Consider the following 17,770-nt stretch of genomic DNA (forward strand, 5'->3'; position numbering starts at 1 on the left):
TTTTGGTTATTCAGAAGAAGTTGTTTAAAGTTTTTAACATATTTGACCCCTGTGACCTTGAATATGGGTGAAGGTCATTCATTTGAACAAACTTTGTAGCCCTTTATCTCAGCATGCTACTGGCCAAATAACATTACCCTGTGCATTTTGGTTATTCAGAAGAAGTTGTTTAATGTTTTTAACATATTTGACCCCTGTGACCTTGAATATAGGTGAAGGCCATTCATTTGACAACTTGATAGCCCTTTACCCCAGCATGCTACTGACCAAATATCATCACCTTGGGCTTTTTGATTATTGAGAAGAAGTTGTTTAAGAAGTCATTCAAAGGTTTTAAACATATTTGACCCCTGTGACCTTGAATATAAGTCAAGGTAATTCATTTGAACAAACTTGATAGCCCTTCATCACAGCATGTTACTGGCCAAATTTAGGCACCCTAGGCCTCTTGGTTATTCAGGAGAAGTTGTTTAAATGTTTTGAACATATTTGACCCCTTTGGGCCAGGTGAGCTAAAAACTACAATGTGATGTTCCAACGTCTACAGACTGTAAGGATTAATTAGTTTACACATATACCTGTAAAAGGCATGGTGATGTTGTCACTACCAATAGCTACTCCAAAGATGGAGCAAGGCAACACATCATCCATCACACAGGTCCAGGAAAATCTAAAACATTTTAATTATGCACATTGCAATAAGTTCAAAAATCATAATTCTAATATTGAAATTCAATCACCTGTTTTTGATACCTATGTTAACAGCATCTTAGGTTACAGTTCAGTAGGATAGGGTTCGGAGGCATATAAGGCTGTGGGTGTTGAGAATCTACACATCAATTTTTATAAAGGACAACTTGGGAGTAAATAACAGCACTTGTAATAACTTAATTTACAGTGAGTAAGGAAAAATTGCCATTATCTGTGCGTAGAAAACTTCAAATGATTCAACACTTGTAAAAAAAAAAATAGAACTTTGAACAAGAGGCCCAGAGGGCCTGTATCGCTCACCAGGATACCAAAGCAATCATGGCAAAATATTTTCCAAATGAGATCAAGGGAATATGCCAGACCCCAAGGCCAATCCTTGTAGCATATCTGTACATGTATTAGATTCTTCATGCCCAGCAATTTTATGTATGGTTATGGGGTGGGGATCTCAACTGTTTCCAAGCTTTGACTCAGAAACTAGGTCCCTAGGGTTGTGGCCAGACACCAGGATCAATTCTAATATCGTGACTGCATTTGTCTCTTTTTGCCCAGCATTTGTATTTATTGTTTTGGGGTGGGGATCTCAACCGTTTTAAAGTTATGGCCCAGGGACTATGTCTCCAAGGGTGGGGCCAGATCCTATAGCCATCCTGGAAGCAAATGTGCATTCTTCTCTTTATACTCAGCAATTGTATATACCGTTATAGGGTGGGGCTCTCAACTGTTTCCAAGCTGTGACTAACAAACTAGGTACCTAGGGGTATGGTCAGACCCCAGGGTCTATTCTGATATCATGAGCGCATTCGTCTTATTATGCCCAGCATTTATATATATAGTTTTGGGGTGGGGCTCTCAACAGTTTTAAAGTTATGGCCCAGGGGCTATGTCTCCAAGGGTGGGGCCATATCCTATAGCCATCCTGGAAGCAAATGTGCATTCTTCTCTTTATACTCAGCAATTGTATACCATGGTTATATGGTATTTATGATTAAAATTCATTCAAAAGATCCTGTTAATTTCTTTTAAAACATTGTATATACCGTTATAGGGTGGGGCTCTCAACTGTTTCCAAGCTGTGACTAACAAACTAGGTCCCTAGGGGTATGGTCAGACCCCAGGGTCTATTCTGATATCATGAGTGCATTCGTCTTATTATGCCCAGCATTTATATATATAGTTTTGGGGTGGGGATCTCAACAGTTTTAAAGTTATGGCCCAGGGACTATGTCTCCAAGGGTGGGGCCAGATCCTATAGCCATCCTGGAAGCAAATGTGCATTCTTCTCTTTATACTCAGCAATTGTATACCATGGTTATATGGTGGGTATCTCAACCATTTCCAAGTAATACACATTTTTCACCCCACCCCTTAGCCCGGGGGGTCAGCCCCACCATTTGTATAACTTTGAATCCCTGCCTCCCATGAATGCTTCCGACCAAATATGATTGATATCCATGGCATAGTTCTACAGTAGAAGTCGTTTATAGCAATATAGCCAAATTGCCCCCTTTTTGGCCCCGCCCTCAGCCCCCTGGGGGGTTCAGCCCCACCATTTGTATGAATCCCCATCACCTAAGGATGCTTCCAGTCAAATATGGTTGATATCCACCTCTTAGCTCCAGAGAAGTCACTTATAGCAATATTGCAAAATTGACCCCTTTTTGCCCCACCTCTCAACCCCCTGGGGTGTCAGCTCCATCATTTGAACAATTTTGAATCCCTGACACTTAGGAATGCTTCCAATTAAATATGGTTGACATCGACTTCTTATTTCCAGAGAAGAAGTCGCTTAAAGCAATATAGCCAAATTGACTCCTTTTGGCCCCGCCCCTCAGCCCCCTGTGGGGGTTAGCCCAACCATTTGTACAATTTTGAATCCCCACCACCTAGGGATACTTCCAGTCAAATATGGTTGATATCCACGGCATAGTTCTACAGAAGAAGTCGTTTGTAGCAATATAGCCAAATTGATCCCTTTTTGCCCCGCCCCTCAGCCCCCTGGGGTATCAGCCCCATCATTTGTACATTTTTGAATCCCCACCACCTAGGGATGCTTCCATTAAAATATGGTTGATATCCATGGCATAGTTCTACAGAAGAAGTCATTCGTAGCAATATAGCCAAATTGACCCCTTTTTGCCCAGCCCCTCAGCCCCTTGGGGGGTCAGCCCCACCATTTGTACAATTTTGAATCCCCACCACCTAGGGATGCTTCCAGTCAAATTTAGTTGAATTCCAATCAGTGGTTAAGAAGAAGAAGTCACTTAAAGAAATTGTTGACGGACGGACGACGAACAGACGCCACGGTATGGCATAAGCTCACCTTGGTCTTTCGGACCAGGTGAGCTAGTAACTGCATTAACGGTCACCTGATATATTTATAGAGAGTTGATTTTGTTTTTAACAAGAACAGAAATATTATTCAGTGACAAAAAACAATACAAGAGGCCCAATGGGCCTGCATCGCTCACCTGGGATAAATCTCACACTTGTAACCTTAAAAGTGATCTAAAATAAAGCTACAGGCAAAATATCAGTATTTATGATTAAAATTCATTCAAAAGATCCTGTTAATTTCTTTTAAAACATTTCACCCCTGTGATTGAAAGTCGAACAAAGTCATTATGTTGAACAAATTTTATAGCCTTTCATCTCAGGATGCAACTTGCAAAGTATCAACATCCTGGGACCCATTGTTATTCAGAAGAGGTCGTTTCAAGATTTTAAACAAATTTGACACCTGTGACCTTGAATATAATTCAAAGTCATTCACTTTAACAAACATAGTAGTCCTTGATCCCAGCATGCTACTGACTAAATATCAACATCCTGAGCCTTTTGGTTATAAGTCCAGTCTGACTTATAATTGTATATTGACTTATATTTCACTTATAAGTGTATTATAAGTCGCTGTGAAATAGACTTATATGTGACTGATATTTGGCTTATACTTACACATACTGATATTTCACTTACCCCAAAAATGATACAACTTATAAGTCAACTATAAGTTACTTATAAGTTACTTATAACTGGGGGATGTTTTACTTATAAGTCCATATAAGTTAATTCCGTAAGGGTATTCATCAGAATATGATTTAAAATCATTTATTTGAACAAACTTAGTAGCCCTTCATCCCAGCATGTTACTGGCCAAATATCATCACCTTAGGCCTCTCAGTTATTCAGAAGAAGTTGTTTAAAGGTTTTAAACATATTTGACCCCTGTGACCTTGAATATAAATCAAGGTCATTTATTTGAACAAACTTGGTAGCCCTTCATCCAAGTATGTTACTGGCCAAATATCATCACCCAAGGCCTTTCGGTTATTCAGAAGAAGTTGTTTAAAGGTTAAAAACATATTTGACCCCTGTGACCTTGAATATAAATCAAGGTCATTTATTTTAACAAACTTGGTAGCCCTTCATCAAAGTATGTTACTGGCCAAATATCATGACCCAAGGCCTTTCGGTTATTCAGAATAAGTTGTTTAAAGGTTAAAAACATATTTGACCCCTGTGACCTTGAATATAAGTCAAGGTCATTTATTTGAACAAACTTGGAAGCCCTTCATCCCAGCATGCTTCTGGCAAAATAATACACCCCAGGCCTTTTGGTTAATGAGAAGAAGTTGTTTAAAGTAAAAAGTTGACGCCGGATGGACAACGGACGGACGACGGACGCCGCACCATGCCATAAGCTCACTTGGGCATTCGGGCCAGGTGCCCTGCAGGTAGGGCGTAAGAATTGTACTTGCTGCCCCCAATTGCATGATCGTAAGAGGCGACTAAATTTGGGACCTTATCTCTTCTCTCCTTTCTAAATAACTTTCTTCTTCCTAATGTCTCCCTTGACAATGCCTCCCTTTTGGCCATTTGTTGAGCGTTCGCCCCTGTGAGGAAGGCTTTGGGTTCTGTCCCCTGGCCGAGACATACCAAAGTCTTTAACAATGGTAGTTTCTACTCCTGCTTAACGCTCAGCAAGATAGGAGTGGGACGACTGGTTCGCCCGTTGTCAGTATAATGTGACCGGGTGGGGCGTCCTGCTGGGTGTCTTCGGCAGTATGTTTCAGTGAGGTAGCACTATAAAGTCGGCATCAGTTCCGCGCTATCACAAGGAGACAAACACTAACATATCGCAGCCTCCCAAAATACACACACATACACTACACGCATGCATCTTGCACATAGGGGAGGCCGTCCTTAAATGACCTTAGCTGTTAATAGGACGTTAAACAAAATCAAACAAACAAACAAACAAAAAGTGAGCTTAAAACCACCTTATTCAATATCTAGCATACAGATTTAAGACTAAAAGGTATTTGAAACTAGCACCTCTGATTCTAAACAAGGAAAATGAAGAAATTTTAGCACACTGACTCCTTTGGGCCCAACCCTACAGCCCTTGAGGGTAGGGCTGGCTCAAAATTTTCAAAGTATCAAACTGTCAACTCAGGGTTATAATTCCAATCAAGTTATTAACATGTAATATTCAAAGTATCATTTGCCATAATAAACCATAATAAATTCCAATAATAAATTTAAGTAAACGTGAGACCCTAGGGTCATAAACCTTAAGACCCTTCCATCTATGAAGAGTGATTGTTTCTACCTTATCTGGGTCTTGAGAAGAAGATTTTTGAAATTTCAGTCAATTCAACCCTTTTTGGCCCCACCCATCAGCCCCGGGGGGTCAGTCAGGGCTTATATGTGCATACCATCAAACTGCTATCCAATACTGATAATGCTAACCCAAATTGAATTACTTCCAATGAAAATTAAACAAATGATGGTCCAAAATGTGATTTCCCTATATAAACTATAGTAAAGTTTACCCCCTCCCCAGGGGTAAACGTGAGACCCNTTTCAGTCAATTCAACCCTTTTTGGCCCCTCCCATCAGCCCCGGGGGGTCAGTCAGGACTCATATGCGCATACCATCAAACTGCTATCCAATACTGATAATGCTAACCTAAATTTAATTACTTCCAATGGAAATTAAACAAATGTTGGTCCAAAATGTGATTTCCCTATATAAACTATAGTAAAGTTTACCTGATACCCAAGGGTCATGAAATTCACAATTTTGGTAGAGCACCTTAAGACCCTTCCATCTATGAAGAGTGTTTGATTCTACCATAAATGGGTCTTGAGAAGAAGATTTTTGAAATTTCAGTCAATTCGACCCTTTTGGCCCCGCCCCTCAAGCCCCTGGGGGCAGGGGACCAAACCGGCAACTATTTTGTTGACCTTTGGCCATGGAAGGTTTCTGCAAAACTTCAATGAAATTTGTTCAGGGGTTTTGGAGAAGAAGTCGAAAATGTAAATTGTTTACGGACGCACGACAGATAAAAGGGGATCGCAATAGGTCACTTGAGACTTTGTCTCAGGTGACCTAAAAAACATATTACGAGGAAAGCATGTTGTCAAATGCTAGATGGATTTTAAACAGCAAAGCTGAAATCAACAAATCAGGATTTAGTTATCTATGGGATAATGTTAGCACCAATAGAAAAAAAACAATAAATAATATATAGAACAATATATAGAACAACTGAGCAAAGATTTCATGATATTTATAAGCAAAAACTAACTTAAAAACAAAAACTTAATGTTGACGCCACTGTCGCCGGAAAAGCAACACCTAATTAAGTATTGCTTCCAATTCGTGGCGGTGAGACAAAAACCAATTAATCAAAAAGACTATATAGCAAGTTTTTAGACTAAGCATGCAAAATTTTGTAACTTTTCTAACACAAATGATATTATAGATATTTTTATGACTTATGGGTTGAGAAAAAAAGGCCAGGTGGAATGTCAGGTATTTGGGGCTCATGATCAAGGTAAGGAAGACGCCCCCCCCAAAAAAGACAATGAGACACCCCCGGCCCAACTGGTGCAAAGAGGAACCCAGGCAGTGAGGATGTCAAACAAAGTGGACCTCACATATGGAAGGTATCAGGCAATTAAAGACAAGGAAGAAAAGTAATATTTTTTGCTCACATTTTGCATCTTCTATTCTGGTACTATCAAACTTACTGGAAATCTGCGAGAGTCAAAATTCCTTCGGGATCCTCGGAGGTGCTGGCATTGAGCAGCAGCGCTTCACTACACAGGTGGATTGGTGAAAGCAGGGAACCTAAGGATGCTCTTACACTGTTCAGAGTTATCTCAATGTAACCCTGAAACATTAAATTACATCAGTAGCTAACACTTAAATATCATACGTTAAAAATCTGACAAAAGGAACGAGTGGATGCAAGTGTAAACCTTACTATAGGACTTTCCACACTTGGTAATACATGTAATGGTTTTCTTACTGTACTTTTGTGCTGTCATTTCCGTATTGTGTATCGGGCAATTCAATGCTGTAAACTATTTAAGGACTTCCCACCCTTTGTAATACACATGTTTTTCTTGTTGTATTTTCATGTCGTCATTTCTATATTGCGTATCGATCATTCCATTACCGTAGTGTAAATTATAGTAACACTGGGTAAACAACGGTACACGTGCGTGACGATGATATGTCAACACCCGATATTGAGACTTAACTTAGAAATGTGTAATCACACGTCCTTCTAAAATAAAGCTTATGATAGACAGACATTAATTAACTCACGGGAAGACACTGACATAAGATCAGACGACTTCAAGAAGGTCGTATGAGGCGCATGGAATGCAGACTGATGTGTTTTGTTTACCGACCTCACCTGTACGTATCACATATTAACAGTAGTTCACAAGCTCTTGGTCGCTACGACTTTTGTTGTGGAGCGAGTTACGCTCTGTGAGATAAATCGTTCCACAAATGCAATTACAATAACTCTGTGAAAATGCAAGTGCATGTGCGTGCACGTGATAACGGCATACCATGCGATAGCCTATGGTTACATATATGTACCTGACATGAAAATTTACCATGCTTAAGCGGGCTATGGAATGATGTCCAAAGTGTACATGATTGAGAGTAATTTTGTTCCATAAAAGAACAGTAAAGTGACAATAAAATATAGTAATTTGATTTATTTCCGTCGTTTTTGGTATAGTAAAGAAAATAAGTGTCATTGTATAAATTCTATCCCTCTGCAAAAAGTTCCGATTTTTTTCAAGGTAGACATAACTCCCATCAGGATCAATATTATTGTAAAATGTAAAATAAATGAATTATAAAGACTTTGTGTGTATTTGGTTCAATATTTCACTCTTTTTGTATGACACTATGTGTCCTGTTTGCTTTAAGCTTGTATTCAGTAACTTTTATCCATACAATTTCAATAAACAACACTTTTTGTAACATGTTGTAGATATTTTATGATAAATACAATATTTGTAGGGTTGATCAGCAATGTTTCTTTTCATTATTTTATTGTTGTAATAGTTTTGAACAAGGCCACACACTCAAAAAATGTGAAAGTGTTGAATTGACAAAAGTTCATTTTTTCAGTATTTTTTACAAAAAATCCCCCAGATTATTGGAATGCTTACATTTTCATAAAATCGTATCTACATATTGACATAACCATTATGAGAAACTTTCATTGAATTCTGCTGGCTAATTGCGAAAGGGTGGAGCCACCTTAACACCAGAGTACTCCATGCTACTGGGCCACTTTGCTATTAAGAATTAATTATAAGTCACAAGTATTTTAACACACTTTATATCCCTCGATTATTGAAAGGAGATCCAGGGTTAATTAGGGTATTCATTTGAACAACATGAATCCTCCAGCATACTACTAAAGACTATCATGACTTAAGCAACTTGGCTATACAAAGAAGTTGATCAAGCATTTGAACCCTGTGAAATTGAAGTTGCCTGGTTGTGAAAATTCATTTGATCAAGAACCATACAGCCAAAATGTGACCCTGGACTTTTTGTTAGGCAGAAGTTGATTAAGGAAAACACTGACTGGACAACAGACATTAATAATAGGGTCTATGTTAATAAAAAGCTCTTGTCTTTTTGGGTACTCTGTAACAACTTAATAACTACATTTTACTTACACTTTAACACATGACAGGTCTCAAACCTATAACACTGTACTAACATTGAAATAATTAATATGTTTAACATTCTCTGTATACACCGACAGTTTCTCTAACATAAGCTTAGTCTGAGTTACTAGCTGACATTATATATAAGATTGTCTGTTAACATATTTGACTACGAGGCCCGCAATCTCTGGCCAAAGTTTGACCATAACTGGGAATCACTTAATTGGTATTAAGAAACGAGTAGGCATTAAATCATTTATCTGACAGGTGCTGCATGATGATAACTCTTTACTGTTCAGAAAATATATTTATAACTCGATCTGAACTCCAACAAGCAAATTCGTGGAATTTATATCCCCCGCTTGCAGGACATATTGTAGGTTAACATTATTGAGGTTAGGTTTAAACATATGGGAGTATCGTGCTGTTGAGACATAATGTATAGCTTAAAACTTGAAGAAAAAAAAAAGCCCTATACCTCATTGATTATCCGTAAATATGCACAAATCACATCGGTTGGCAAACTTAGCATGATCTGGATGTACATAGGAATTTGGTTGATTGAAACATCTTGACAATATCTACAGCAACAAGTACTAATTGTAATGGGGGACCATTACAGATTTCCCCCATAGTCGCAAAATTGTCACCTACGTACACAATGTACACTAAATTTGAGTGAAATTGAGCAATTTCTAAATTGCAACCAATCAGAATCCTTTGTGTAGTTGCTATGGCAACGGAACGTATTTGCAGTCCCCTAATATCTCTATATACCAATTTTCATAAAAAAAATCAAAAAATAACTAAATTTCCAGTCCCCTTATACCCTCTATAATGATTTTCATCAAAATCGAACAATATCTGAATTTCCACCAATGAGAACCCTTCTTGTGGTTACTATATGGTTGCTATGGCAATGAAACCTCTGTGGTTGAATTTGCAGTCCCCTAATACCCCTATATAACAATTTTCATCAAAATCAAACAATATCTAAAATGCGACCAATCAGAAGCCTCCATGTGGTTGCTATGGTAAGGAAACTTATGCGGTTTTATTTGCAGTTCCCTAATATCTCTATATATATACCAATTTTCATAAAAAAATCGAAAAATATCTAAATTTCGACCAATAAGAAGCTTCCATGGGGTTGCTATTTGAATTTGCAGTCCCCTTATACCCTCTTTAATGATTTTCATCAAAATCGAACAATACCTGAATTTCCACCAATGAGAACCCTTCTTGTGGTTGCTATATGGTTGCTATGGCAACGAAACCTCTGTGGTTAAATTTGCAGTCTCCTAATACCCCTATATACCAATTTTCATCAAAATTGAACCACGTCGGTTAACATTTGTTATAATTATTGCAAAGAAACAAAACCCAGCAGATAATTACGTTTTATGTTGTTCAAGGGGCCAATACTCCGCCAAATGGGACCGACCGACCGACCGACCGACCGATAGCTACTTCTTGCACTCTGCCATCTTAAGATGTCCTTGTACACCAAATCTGGTTACTCCATGTGAAATAGTATAGAAGATATGTCCCGGACAAACTTCTTGGACGCACCGAGTGCAAACCTATAGCCCCCAAAGGGAAATGTTGGGGGACTAATAAATTTCAAGACTATAGCCTCGCTTGGTATCATGGTCCAGGTCATATTCTGACACCAGAGGTTCCCACACCTTCCACTTATACAGTTATGTCCCCTTAGCGAAAGGGTGCCGAGCCTAGCCATATCTAATTAGCTTACACTGTTGGTCTCACCCCTCTGTTCTCAGAGGGGCCATACCTTCAGTTTACACAAAGTTGAGTCCCCTCAACAATGAATTCTATAAACCAAATTAGTTTAAAGTCCCTTTACCATGCAGCATTGAAAGAGTTAGGTTTTAAATATCAACATATTTCTCTATTATGTCCAGCTTCCTGCCTCAGTGGGGATCACAACCTCCTTTTGAACAATGTTCAACCATATTTAGCCCAAGGATGCTAATAGATCAAATAAATTAAAGATCCCTTACCTGGTAATTGAACTGAAGAAGTTTACACCCTCTGTTCTATATACAATGTCCCATTGGCCCCCAGGGGAGGGAGTCACACCCTCTGTTTCTGTTGAATCCATTTTATCTAACAATGCTTCAGACTAAATTTAGTTAAATGTTTTTCAAGTGTTCAGGACAAAGTTTTTTTCGGAAGTACGTCACGAAAATGGACGCTGATGACGATGTGTGGAGTAATTTGATAACCTTTAATGAAAAGTCGATGTCGGACACCAATGGACATCAAGTCAAGGCATTAGCTCACTTTGCCCTTTTTGTCAGCTCATAGCAGTAAAATGATATACTGTTGTACTGGCAGCATAACTCTGTCTCTTACAATACAGTCTTAATCATTGTCTCTACAAACTTACCTGTGATATATATACTTACATTAATGTTTCTGTAGAAATCTACCTGCGATCCTCCAACTGATAACTCAATATATGCTCTAATATTGATAAAATAAAATCCAATAAACAAAAGGTCTGCTGGTATTCTAAATGTAGCTTCCTGTGTTCCGGTTCCATTATACCAAATGGAATCCTCGACTTTTGTATTTCCTTCCATCCAGCATGTGTCTGCTTGAGAATATCTGACAACCCAGATGTAGGCATATTGCTGTTTAATAAAAAACAAATATATAACAACTAGAACACTGACAGGTCAGTAAGGGCCCCGTCTTGTGGCAATATATCCCCCATAATCAACAAGAAGCAATCTGCCCATATAGCTGAGCTTGACGTTTGACATTTGGACTTCAAAAAGAATCGCAAGGAAGCAAAATATACATTTTACATCTACTATTATGCAAGTCTTGTTTCCTTCCACCTCCATATTTGCTGGGCTAACATAAATGTAAATACCGGTACAATACTCATTTGTTAGCTTTGATTTGTTTTATTTCACCTTATATACCTCCTCCATCAAGAGCCAGGGTCAAAGTCAGAGATCAGGGCCACTTTGTCTTTGACCTTTGGACCCAAATGACCTTGACCATTAACCCAGTGACCCTGATCTTTGGTCAGTTGACTTATTCTTTAATTCCAACCAACTTTGCTTCTTAATATCATAACAAAATGTTTATCAGTGAAAAATACAAAAATTGACCTGGACCCTTTGAACCCCCTAACCTGGACCCAAGGTCAGTTGACTCTGTGTTAAGTTCTGAACAACATAGCTTCATAATGTCATAACAAAATGTTCATCAGGGTAAAAGGTACAAAATTTAACTTTCACCTTTGACCCAGTGACCTTGACCTTTGGTCAATTGACTCCTTGTTTAATTCTGAGCAACATTGCTTAAAGTGTCATAGCAAAATGTTCACCAGTAAAAAGATACAAAATTTAACCTTGACCTTTGAACCTGCCCTTTGGTCAGTTGACTCCTTGTTTAATTCTGATCAACTTTGCTTCATCATGTCATAACAAAATGTTCATCAGTGGAAAGATGCAAAATTTGACCTTGACTTTTGAATCTAATGACCTTGACCTTTGACCTCGACTATTTACCTCAGTGTGTCTCTTTGTTTAATTCCGAACAACTTTGCTTCATAATGTCATAGCGAAATGTTCACCAGTGAAAAGCTACAAAATTTGACCTCGACCCCTGACCCAATGACATTGACCTTTGGTCAGTTGACTCCTTGTTCAATTCTGATCAACTTTGCTTCATAACGTCATAACAAAATGTTTATCAGTGAAAATATGTAAAATTTGACCTTGACCTTTGAACCTGATGACCTTGACCTTTGACCTTGACTTTTTATATCAATGTGTATTTTTATGAACTGAACATCTTGACCAAGTTTCATGTACATCGGTCAGTAAGTACCAAAGTTATCAGCCAAGAACAAAATTTGTGGACGGACAGACAGACAGACAGAGTGATTACTATAGGGCACCCGTATCTCCGATACGGGGCCCTAATTAGCTAAATATACCATTTATTAATGCATGACTCTGTCTGACCCTACAAGACAATACGACATGTCAAATATGCTATATTGTATATAAGGCTGTCACTACGACATGTCAAATATGCTATATATGGCTGTCACTACGACATGTCAAATATGCTATACAAGGCTGTCACTACGACATGTCAAATATGCTATATAAGGCTGTCACTACGACATGTCAAATATACTATACAAGACTGTCACTACACATGTCAAATATGCTATATAAGGCTGTCACTACGACATGTCAAATATGCTATATATGGCTGTCACTACGACATGTCAAATATGCTATATAAGGCTGTCACTACGACATGTCAAATATGCTATATATACAACATGTCAAATATCATGCTTTATAATACTGTCAATATGACATGTCAAATATCATACTTTGTAAGGCTGTCACTATGATATGGCAAATATCATGCTTTATAATGCTGTCAATATGACATGTCAAATATCATACTTTATAATGCTGTCACTATGAAATGTCAAATACAATTGTGAGATTGTCTCAGGTCACAACTTGAAAAGTAACATTTAACAAGCTTAATAGCATATTCTATACCTAATGAATGTGTGTTCGAAGATTTCAGTTGGTTTTTCTCAGTAAATGAAGGTCTTTTGTTTGAACAAACTTGTCAGTCCTGTACCAAATAAAGCATGCTGTGACAGGCCAATGTCTTGATCCTATATAGCTATACGGCCTATGTTTAATCACTGGCTTCAACTTGTCCAGGATTTTGTATAAATAGTAGCGGTGGCTTTGACCTCAACTCTTCAATCCTGAAATACAAACTTGTCCGAGATATTATGGTGCGCCTTTGTAATTGTGTGAAGTTTGATCAAATCCCTCAAGGAATTAAGGCACTACAGCGCTGACAATGGATAGTAACGGTTACCTTGACCTTGACCCGACAACCCTGAAACTTGAACTTGTCCGAGATATAATGGTTGTTTGTAATTGTGTGAAGTTTGATCAAAATCCCTGATGGAATGAAGCCGCTAGAGCGCTGACAATGAATTTTCTAAACAAAAAGTAACAGTGACCTTGACCTTGACCCGACAACCCTGAAACTTGAACTTGTCCGAGATATTATGGTCCTTTGTAATTGTGTGAAGTTTGATCAAAATCCCTCAAGGAATGAAGCCGCTAGAGCGCTGATAAACATTGGTGTTACTTACGTATATACGTACACAGAAGGACAAAGAGGAAACCAGTAGGGGACTAATAAGTGTTTTTTCAGACAAAGTCAAGCTTTAAGATTTCTGCACATTTACCTCATGACTTTGAAATCAGTCAAGACATTCATCTGATTGATATTGACAGTTATCAACACAGGAAGCAATTGTAGGCCTTTTTTAGTATTTAAAGAGAATAGTTGGCAACAGACACTGTACATGTGCTATGGCCCAAGGTCACCTACAATTCAAGCAAGGATCACTACCATTGGTAAAAACAGAAAAGATGTTTCTCAAGAATGAAGAAACATATTTACTAGTTATTGAACAATTATTAAAATAAGCTATAATTACCACAGAATTGACACCATGGAATTCAAGGCAATTATGATCAGTTATCCAGTTGACAGAGTAAGTATGGATTGAGCTGCGTTCCACTGGGATGGGTGATAAGATATCACTACTAGCATTGTTTATTGTGGCATTCTGGTAACAGTCCTTAGCAATATGATGTTGGTGAGCATTGAAGGTAACATTGCGATAGTTGATGATGCCCTGGTTGTCAAGTGTGACATTAACAACCGTAGTCGGTTCAAAGAACATATGATAAACCACATGGAGGTGGGTGAAGCCGGTTACATTCACACTGACACCTTTGTAGGCAACTATTCCTGTAGTTACATTAAGGTGAACCCAGTCGCTGTCTAACAAACAAGGCTCTTCATTGCCAAACTTTATATGAATTTTGGACAGTGGGTGGGTGAAGTACTGTGCCATTACAATCAGCGTAGTCTCTCGTTCAGCATAAACATCCAATGTGTCTGTTTTAACACATATATTGTTTTCTGAAACAGTAATTAGGTAGGTAGTTTAATATAATTGCTTAACAGCCCGGTAACTCTACAGTGATATCAGACCAGACAACAACAATAAGTATCTGCTTTTGTGAAAATTCACAATTTTCCACTGACTAACTCTTTTGGAGCCATATACCTTATTTTATAGAGGATAATATGAGAAAAATAAAAAAAAAACAGAGAAAATAATATGTCAGTCTGCTAACGTTGGTCTTGAAATCAAACAAACTTTACATAATGTGTTATTAGAATTCATGAATGTTTGCACAATTGATAAAAATAGTATTTTCTTTTAAATTATGGCAGTAAAAAGTCTTCAAATTATATTTTGATCTCAGAAAAGCAGTTAAGGTTAAGCTACCCTTTACTTTTTAATTAAAAAATCCTCATTTTTTTAATTAGCTTTTGCCGATTTAATAATCAGCAGTTTGAGCTTGCTATAGTGATCAATCCAGTCCAGTTCCACTTCATATATTAGAGCAAATGTGCTAATTATATTTTTTGAAACAGTAATCGTTGACAAAAATCATTACATTTGTATAATTGATATAAATTTGCAAAGAATAATCATCCAAAATCACCCAAAGGTCAAAACCTTGTAACTTGACATTAATTAATAGAGGAAAACAAGTTATAGTGCTGTCAACAAATATCCTACTTACTTATGTCACACAATGGTCCATTGTAACCAAATACACAGCCATAAGTACAGTGGCCACTGATAGAATTACATAGGCTTCCAATGCAACCTGCACATGTTTCTCCACATTCCTCACCCCAGGTTCCAGACGGGCACACTGCAAAAACAGTATTATATATTCAGTGTATAGCACATGGAAAGAGCTTGTTGTTTTATTTGAGGGGGGGGGGGGGGGGGGGGAAGGAAAGCACTGAAGGTATTCTTAAACCTGACCAGTGTATAAAATTAATTCAAAAATCAAAGCCACCAGAGTCGGATGTCACTGTGTTGGTTTTGACAAATTTCTATAAAACAGTAACAGTGACTATATACCTCGGAACCCTGCAATACAAACTCATTCGAGCCTTCAAGTTATTAATTAATACTTGACCATGTTATAAAGTTTATCAATATCTGTTCAGAAATGAAGTCACCAGAATGATGACACTGAATCCAGATGGGACAGGACGTGATTTTGACATGGGTAACACCATATGCATGTGCTCCTCAAAAATATTGCACATGCATTACAAAAGGCCTATGGGTCGTTTGTGTTGCAATCAATATGGTTGTTAATGTGTTTTGTTGTTCTGACACTTGAAGTGGAAATGATCAAGCATGCATGTTAAAGCAAGTTAGTATGTATTAGGTAATGCAAATCCCAAATGTGGCCATGGTTTACTGAAACCCAGTGATGTTGGGGAATGATATGTAATGTAGTTAGTCAGGAAACCAATGGAATATAACATAATACTAAGTATATCTCCCTATGCTGATGATCCTTAAAAGTTGTTATTTTTGTTCAAACCAATTCAACTCTTAATTTTCAGATCATCTAATTATAACTGACATCCCATAGTAATATTAGCCTCATACAGCATTGACATTTATGTTAAACAATTATGGAGAAACTAATTTATGTGACAGCGTCACTCTGCTAATTTAGATCAAAATATCGTTTTGTCAGACTAAGCAACTAAATATCCCATTGTTTGTCCTTTCGTTTACTAGCGCCCACCCCGCAGCTCACAAGATGTCACAATCAGAACATATAAATAAATTATATGTATATCACCGATATTAGAACATACCGATCAAAAGTTGGAGGGTTGCCGGATTTATTGAATTATTCTGTATAGCTTGTTCTCTTGAAATCATTTCTTTCCTTAAATATCTTAACAGAAGACTTGAAATCAAATGTTTTGTGAAGGTGTGATAAATAATACCGCCACATGAGATTCATATCATATGAGAACTGATAAAACTATGAAAAATAATTTGAAGGGTGTATTTTCATAGTCATATACTGTACTGTACATACATTTCATATGAAGTAATCAGTGATGCCTAACCTTACCTGTATACCAAGAAATCTGTTCCTTTTAGCACTAAAACTTCCACGGAAAAAACACTATTACTTTTACCACAAACACAGAAACACTTACACACATACACTATCCCATACGTCACAACTCTTTTTTAGATTGGCAACAGGGGGGATAAAGCCGTGGTAAAGTCCATTGTCGGTTCTACTCATACAGAGTAGGCTCTAGTTGGAATGTGTAAAGTTCAAGTCATTTAATAAGTACTCCTCGGTCAGTGGCGTATCGTAAAGGATTCTTTGTATCTGATTCTTGTCTTTTTGTATTTTTACTTTCAACACAGCGAACAGTTTCCAATCAATGCTTAAGCGTGTCCCCTTAGAACACTCCTGGGACCTAGAACATATTTTTTTCATTCTGTAGGTGAATTTAACTAAAAACCCATGTAATTTGCGCACCTGTGTAATTTACGCAGGTACTTTTTGAGGAAAAAGCTTCTACTCGAATATTTTGCGCACCCAAAAAATCTGGAAAAAAACCGATGTTCATGCTCCGAAAATCGATCCATGAATAATTTTTTTTATATATTTCTATGATTTTTTTTTTCATTGATGTAAAATAATATTAAAAACCAAGAAGAAACTACGTAAAATGTGTATTTTGTTGCTTGTTTTCTTTAAATTATCTCATCACACACGTGTGCGCATATCGGCATACATCGAATCATTTTAGCAATATTTTACATAAAACATTTACTTGCTTACAAAAACATATCAATTAATAAGTAATTCGATGTTTAGTAACCGCTGGTGCATATCTCCTGGTGAAAGACATAATTATATACCTTTTAATGATCATAATTACGATCAGTGAGAAGCGCTCATCATGGCGGCTTGGGTTACGTCACTTCAAACCAGGTCATGTCACAGTTCAGTTTGGCCACGGAATAAGATTATCTAAGTCCGTGGTTTGGCGATATTTTTTACAAATTACAATGCAGTAATTAGCTAACACTATCT

General features: G+C 37.5%; 1 protein-coding gene across 1 annotated transcript in view; it reads right to left on the reverse strand.

Annotated features, from left to right (window-relative positions):
• Positions 1–518: 518 nt before the first annotated feature.
• The window catches only part of LOC110441191, a 28,929-nt gene continuing 11,677 nt past the window's right edge, over positions 519–17,770 (reverse strand). The window contains exons 3-7 of the mRNA XM_021484296.1: positions 15,413–15,547; positions 14,248–14,738; positions 11,141–11,368; positions 6,750–6,892; positions 519–670 (exon numbers count right to left, since the gene is read on the reverse strand). Of these exons, the coding sequence (XP_021339971.1) occupies positions 562–670; positions 6,750–6,892; positions 11,141–11,368; positions 14,248–14,738; positions 15,413–15,547 (1,106 nt within the window). The 3' untranslated portion in view covers positions 519–561. The remainder of the gene's footprint in view (positions 671–6,749; positions 6,893–11,140; positions 11,369–14,247; positions 14,739–15,412; positions 15,548–17,770) is intronic.

This window comes from Mizuhopecten yessoensis, unplaced genomic scaffold (genome assembly GCF_002113885.1).
Source record: "Mizuhopecten yessoensis strain PY_sf001 unplaced genomic scaffold, ASM211388v2 scaffold715689, whole genome shotgun sequence".
Lineage (NCBI taxonomy): Eukaryota > Metazoa > Mollusca > Bivalvia > Pectinida > Pectinidae > Mizuhopecten > Mizuhopecten yessoensis.